Below are 7,639 nucleotides of genomic sequence, written 5' to 3'. Positions count from 1 at the left end.
TTCCACAATACCACCAGCTTAACACCCAACTCCATAAGCACCAGTCATGTTGGTTCAGGTTCTGACACTACACCTGATACATACTTTGGAGGAAGCAGGTGCAGGTCGCCTCAAGACATCAGTGTGGGCATCCGATGTAAGCACCACCATGAATAACCACAGCCAGCCAATATGCTATACGATGTCTACTTTGACATGCACACCTTATTTACCTATTTACATATACAGTCAATATGAACAATCATTTAGAAGATGTGTTACAAGCTGTAGGTAATGTACTGCACCTATATAGCATTATATAACTATACCAATATAGTACTGAGGTTAGTTTCCTTCAGATAGACCTTCACTGGAATTAGTTCTTGGTCTGTGATTTATTACTTTACTTTCATTTTCATGTTAATTACATTTCATTGATTAAATTTTTTCTATGAAATGTGACATGTAAATCGTAATCTGATATGTAAACGTCTGAAGACCTAAAACCATGTTCGTCTCATCCAAGATGTGGACTCTGTGTGCAAGTTATGAATCGAGTTATGCGTCGCATTCAGACGTCTCCGTGCACGCTATGAATGGAGGCACGTCACACCCGCATCTGACACAGCGGCTGCTGCCGACCACAAGTTCGTCGCCGATGTTCAGTCTGTGCTCTCCGAAGGAGCACTGGTTACCTGCAACTGTAAGAGAGAGCAATCATATATGTATTCTTGCTCGCCATTTATAGATCTGTAGTTGGTGTGCCACAAGCGCGCGAGCACTCACACACACACACACACACACACACACACACACACACACACACACACATACACAAAGATACAGCCACTAAGTTTGTCAGGGACACATAATACTTAATACCAACACATAATGCTGGTAAATTAACAGTACTGACGGCGGTGCGATTGATTTCATGTTATCTAATGTGCATACTAGTGAATTCAATGGCTGTTGATCACAAGGATGTTATATGAATCGACGTTACCAAGTGCTTATGTAAGTGTAGTTACTGCAAAACTAAAATTGACTTTTTTTGCTGAATGCAGTAAAATTTAAACGTATGAGCAAATCCCAAGAGGAAACTATAAATAAAATCATGTGGTTCTGTTTCTACGACAACTTTTCTATAGTGACTGACTTAAAGAATGTACGACGGACGTTCAGCTTTCAGCGTAACATATCTATATCTACACCTACATAGATACCCTGCAACTCACACTCAAGTGCCTGGCAGAGGGTTCATCAAACCACCTTCACAATAATTGTCTATTATTCCAACCTCGAACAGCGCGTAGAAAGAACGAACACCTATATCTTTCCGCACGAGCTCTGATTTCCCTTATTTTATTATGATGATCGTTTCTCCCTATGAAGGTCGGGGTCAACAGAATATGTTCACGTTCGGAGGAGAAAGTTGGTGATTGAAATTTCATCAAAAAATACCGCCGGAACGCGAAACGCCTTTGTTTTAGTGACGTCCACCCCAAATCCTCTATCATGCCAGTGAAATTCTCTCCCCTATTTCACGATAATATAAAACGTGCTGCCTTTCTTTGAACTTTGTCGATGTACTCCGTTAAACCTATGTGGCAAGGCTCCCCGACCGCGCATCAGCATTCCAGAAAAGGATGGGCAAGCGTAGTGCAGGCAGTCTCTTTAGTAGATCTGTTACATTTTCTAAGTGTTCTCCTGATAAAACGCAGTTTTCGGTTTGCTTCGCCACAACATTGGCATGTGTTCTTTCCAATTTCAGTTGATCGTAATTTTGATTCCTACATATGTAGCTGAATTTACTGACATAGAACTTGAATGATTTATCGTGTAACCTATGATTAACGGTTTCCTTTTAGCACTCACGTGGATAATGTCACTGTTTTCATTATTTAGGGTGATAAAAATGGTTTAAATGTCTCTGAGCACTATGGGACTTAACATCTGAGGTCATCAGTCCCCTAGACTTAGAATTACTCAAACCTAACTAACCTAAGGACATCACACACATCCATGCCCGAGGCAGAATTCGGAACTGCCACCGTAGCAGCAGCGCGGTTCCGGACTGAAGTGCCTGGAACTGGTCGGCCACAACGGCCGGCTATTTAGGGTCAACTGCCAATTTTCGCACCATACAAATATCTTTTCTAAATCGTTTTGTAATTTGGTTTGATCTTCTCATGATTTTACTAGACGATATACTGCAGCATCATCTGCAAACGAACTACGACGGCTGCTCAGATTGTCTCCCAAATCGTTTGTGTAGACGAGGGACAGCAGACGGCCCGTAACATTGGCCTCGGGAACGTCAGGAATCACTTCTGTTTTACTCGATGAGGTTTCGTCAATTATTACGAACTGTGACCTCTAAAGGAACCAGTGTACCACCTCGAATTATTCTTCGTTTACATGAAATCCGTCTAACAAGAATAACATTTCTAATCCTGCTTGGATGCAATATTACGTACGGAAAACTTGTGCAGTTGAGGAACGGCTTTTCTGGAGAGGAAAGTTTTTCTGAGTTTTCCAGATACACACGCTTGCTGCAAGCACCTCTTGTACAATTAGGATCGATGTTTTGTTGTCTCCATAAGTACAGTGCCCAATCACATAAATGTGAGCACCTGCCAAAAGCCCTTTACACCGTGGACCGCTGATAGACGAGCATTAAGAGTCGGTGAGGTTCTGGAAGGTACCGACGGAGTTGTGGAGCCACGTCGATTCCAGGGCCGTGGCCAGCTGCGGTAGGTTCCTCGGTTGCGGATCGCTCCCTGTACAGCCCGATAGAGGTGGTCCCACAGATTCCCGACTGGGTTTAAATCCGGGGAGTACGGTGGCCAGAGGAGTAGCGTAAACTCATCCTGATGCTCTTCGAGCCACGGACTTACACTGTGAGAGTCTCGACACGTTGCATTATGCTGCTGGCAGAAGTGACCGTGCCATCGCGCAACTACCCCCAAAGATAGATACACTACTGGCCATTAACATTGCAACACAAAGAAGAAACGCAAATGATACACGGGTATTCATTGGACAAATATATTATACTAGAACTGACAAGTGATTACATTTTCACGCATTTTGGCTGCATAGATCCTGAGAAATCAGTACCCACAACAACCACCTCTGGCCGTAATAACGGCCTTGATACGCCTGGGCATTGAGGCAAACAGAGCTTGGATGGCGTGTACAGGTACAGCTGCCCACGCAGCTTCAACACGATACCACAGTTCGTCAACAGTAGTGTTCGGCGTGTTGTGACGAGCCAGTTGCTCGGCCACCATTGACCAGACGTTTTCAATTGGTGAGAGATCTGGAGAATGTGCTGGCCAGGGCAGCAGTCGAACATTTTCTGTATCCAGAAAGGCCCGTACAGGACCTGCAACATGCGGTCTTGCATTATCCTGCTGAAATGTAGGGTTTCGCAGGGATCGAATGAAGGGTAGAGTCACGGGTCGTAACACATTTGAAATGTAACGTCCACTGTTCAAAGTGCCGTCAATGTGAACAAGAGGTGACCGAGACGTGTAACCAGTGATACCCCATACCATCACGCCGGGTGATACGCCAGTATGGCGATGACGAATACACGCTTCCAATGTGCGATGTCGCCAAACACGGATGCGACCATCATGATGCAGTAAACAGAACCTGGATTCATCCGAAAAAATGACATTTTGCCATTCTTGCACCCATGTTCGTCGTTGAGTACACATCGCAGGCGCTCCTGTCTGTAATGAAGCGTCAAGGGTAATCGCAGCCATGGTCTCCGAGTTGATAGTCCATGCTGCTGCAAACGTCATCGAACTGTTCGTCCAGATGGTTCTTGTCTTGTAAACGTCCCCACCTGTTGACTCAGGGATGGAGACGTGGCTGCACGAACCGTTACAGCCATGCGGATAAGATGCCTGTCATCTCGACTGATAGTGATATGAGGCCGTTGGGATCCAGCACGGCGCTCCGTATTACCCTTCTGAACCCACCGATTCCATATTCTGCTAACAGTCATTGGATCTCGACCAACGCGAGCAGCATTGTCGCGATACGATAAACCTCAATCGTGATAGGATACAATCCGACCTTTATCAAAGTCGGAAACTTGATGGTACGCATTTCTCCTCCTTACACGAGGAATCACAACAACGTTTCACCAGGCAACGCCGGTCAACTGCTGTTTGTGTATGAGAAATCGGTTGGAAACTTTCCTCATGTCAGCACGTTGTAGGTGTCGCCACCGGCGCCAGCCTTGTGTGAATGCTCTGAAAAGCTAATCATTTGCATATCACAGTATCTTCTTCGTGTCGGTTAAATTTCGCGTCTGTAGCATGTCATCTTCGTGGTGTAACAGTTTTAATGGCTAGTAGTGGACATACTCGTGGTGGTCCACTGTGCCTTTCAGAATAACGAAATCATCCAGACAGTTCCAATTATACCTTCCTCAGACCATAAAGGTCCCCCCTGGTTGCTGGATGTTTGCTTTCAGCTGTTTCAGGCTGTACATGCCGATGGAGCAAAAAATGTGGTCCATCTGAAAAGACCCCCTGTCGCCGCTCAGTGGACGTCCAGCTGTGGAACTGGCGTGCAAATTCGGGCCTTCGTCGCCCATTGACAGCAGTGAGCCATGGCGCGTGAACTAGGCGCCTGCTAGAGTTGGACACAGGCAGCAACGTTGGCTGACCGGTCGTTGAGGAGACACTGTTCGCAGCCCCTTCGTTCAGCTGGACAGTCTGTTGTTCCATACTGGCACGTCCGTTCGCCCGTGCACGTCTGCCCAGCCGTCGTTCATCTCCGTCAGCTAAGGTCCACAGTGCACCACAGTTACCTCGGCGCCAGTCCTTGGTAGCGCCATATCGCCGTACACGGTACACTTTAACGATGGCGGCACGCGATCAGTTTACAAACTAAGCCGTTCCGGAAATGCTTTCACCCCTGCCCCGAATCTAATGATCATGGTATTTTGGACGTAGATGAATCGCTCCATTCCCGCATTACGATAACGACTGCACCGTTTTCCGGCTTGCCCCCAGCACACTTTACGTATCCTCCACTGCTGGTACTACCAATTTCCACGTGTGAGCTTTTATTGCACGCTGACGTCGAAAATTGGTGGAGGTAACATTAATGTGACTGGAACCTGAATGTCGTTGACAGAGTAATTTTTTTTTATTTTCAGTGAGAGTTTCAATTACTTACTGTTTTTGGCAACATTAAGCAACATATAACAATCATTGATAACAAACGGTAAGATCACACGAAGAAGGAAGATTGGATTTTAACGTCCCGCTGACGACAAGATTAGTGATACGGCAGAACCTTCGATTGGCGAGGGGTGAGGAGGGAAGTGGAACCATGGCGGCGTTTCCCTACAGATATTCAGGTGATGATTATGATGATGATTTGAGTTGGGTGGCGCTCAACATCATGGTCATCAGCACCCTGACGAGAAGTCAGCATGCTAACCTCGTGGGTGGCAACGAAGGCTGTCCCCACATGCGGAGCACTTTATAATGTATTAAAGTCGGCCTCTCTTCCCCACCAATTTAGGGATGAGGCCTGACAGTTCACAAAATGTCGCCACTCTCGTAACACGGGAATCAGTGTCTGCAAGGATGGTGTCCAGATCTCCATCGAGACTGAGGGCTGCCCTAATATCATTATACAGGATACACGTTGCCAAAATATGCTAGCTGAAAGTGCGACGACACAAACTTTACAGAGTGATGGATCTTCCCACTGGAGGAGGAAGACATGTGTTAAAGGGTTATGCCCGATGCGCAGTCTGGTAAGCAGAACCTCTTTCCAGCGGCGACGCTGACATGACGTCCGCTATGCCTGTGTAGTCGATTTCAGCGACCGCTGTTTGTTTTCTGTCACCTGCAACCATTCAGTCTCCCACTCACGTATAACGCGTCTGTCAGAAAATGATACCATGGCGTGCAACGGGATGGGTCACTCATGGACAGCGCCATCCCGACATGCTCCCTTGACGGCTTTGTCGGCCATCTCGCTTCTCTGTGTCTCGGTGTGGCCAAGTACCCAGAAGAAGCTCATCTCCTTGCCACGATGTTGGAGCCGCTGTAAGGAGTCATGGGTGGGCTGAATCAATGGGTCTACCAGATACATTTAGTGAAGTGCTTGCAGTGCACTAAGCGAGTCGGAAAAGACAAGAAACCTTGTACGGTGATGTCTGTGATCCCTCTCCAGTGCCGCCAGAATACCATATAATTACGCATCATAATTTGTAAATTGGTCCGGAAGACGCGCATGGAAACGTATGACAGGGAAAACGGCAGATAATTAGTTGAATTTCCGGGTTTTGTGTCCCATCTCTCGTTCCCTGACATTAACACCATGTTCAAACTCACATACATCTTTATAACCTACCATTGTAGCAGCAGTAACCGATCTAACCACTCCGCCAGACACTTGTCTCATACAGGTGTTTTTGATCGCAGTGCCGTATTTTGCCTGTTTACATATCTCTGTATTTGAATACGCAGCCGGCCGAAGTGGCCGTGCGGTTAAAGGCGCTGCAGTCTGGAACCGGAAGACCGCTACGGTCGCAGGTTCGAATGCTGCCTCGGGCATGGATGTTTGTAATGTCTGTAGGTTAGTTAGGTTTAACTAGTTCTAAGTTCTAGGGGACTATTGACCTCAGAAGTTGAGTCTCGGTCGGGCACACAGTTTTAATCTGCCAGGAAGTTTCATATCAGCGCACACTCCGCTGCAGAGTGAAAATCTCATTCTGGAAACATCCCCCAGGCTGTGGCTAAGCCATGTCTCCGCAGTATCCTTTCTTTCAGGAGTGCTAGTTCTGCAAGGTTCGCAGGAGAGCTTCCGTAAAGTTTGGAAGGGAGGAGACGAGGTACTGGCAGAAGTAAAGCTGTGAGTACCGGAGGTGAGTCGTGCTTCGGTAGCTCAGTTGGTAGAGCACTTGCAGGCGAAAGGCAAAGGTCCCGAGTTCTAGTCTCGGTCGGGCACACAGTTTTAATCTGCCAGGAAGTTTCATATCAGCGCACACCCCGCTGCAGAGTGAAAATCTCATTCTGGTAAATTTTCAGTGTCCCCTGTAGTAAAATATTACCACATGCTCACTCATAATATCCACGGAGGCAATAGTGATCATTGTTTCCTCATCTAGATACAGACTACCCTTCGAGTGCTGCAGTTAGTGTAAATAAACTAAGAAAATTTCAGCTGAAGGATGATGGTTGGTGATACTTAATTAATTATTAAGCACTAGCTTTAGAATCCAAATGGTGTAAAAGCTGACGGAAAGTCTCAAATTTGTAACGTTGGCTACTGAAGTTATCAGTTAATGATTATTAGTTGTAGCCACAATGACCAATGATACTTGGCTAAGACATAATGTGAAGTATTATGAAAGCGTAATTCGAAGCATTACAGGAAATTCTGAATGAGAGATACTAACCTTCATTCTGTGTTGTAGACTCTGAATGTCTCACCACACTATCATCCGCAGAAGCTGTAATGAAAAAAAAAAATCCAGTAATAAGAATAAAAAAATTATTTTCGACACACTTCTACTTTTTAACTGATTCATCTGTATATTCTTGGTGAAGTGCTGAGCAGTGTATATGCTTTTTCAAGAAAACATGTTTTTTCGTGCGACATAGGTTTCGTGTTG

General features: G+C 45.9%; 1 protein-coding gene across 1 annotated transcript in view; it reads right to left on the bottom strand.

Annotated features, from left to right (window-relative positions):
• Positions 1 to 355: 355 nt before the first annotated feature.
• The window catches only part of LOC124777263, a 30,573-nt gene continuing 23,289 nt past the window's right edge, over positions 356 to 7,639 (bottom strand). The window contains exons 7-8 of the mRNA XM_047252593.1: positions 7,424 to 7,477; positions 356 to 680 (exon numbers count right to left, since the gene is read on the bottom strand). Coding sequence (XP_047108549.1) covers positions 538 to 680; positions 7,424 to 7,477 — 197 coding nt within the window. The 3' untranslated portion in view covers positions 356 to 537. The remainder of the gene's footprint in view (positions 681 to 7,423; positions 7,478 to 7,639) is intronic.

This window comes from Schistocerca piceifrons, chromosome 2 (genome assembly GCF_021461385.2).
Source record: "Schistocerca piceifrons isolate TAMUIC-IGC-003096 chromosome 2, iqSchPice1.1, whole genome shotgun sequence".
In the NCBI taxonomy this organism is placed as follows: domain Eukaryota; kingdom Metazoa; phylum Arthropoda; class Insecta; order Orthoptera; family Acrididae; genus Schistocerca; species Schistocerca piceifrons.
Note: the sequence above shows the minus strand (reverse complement) of the source record. Positions and strands in the feature narration are given on the sequence as shown.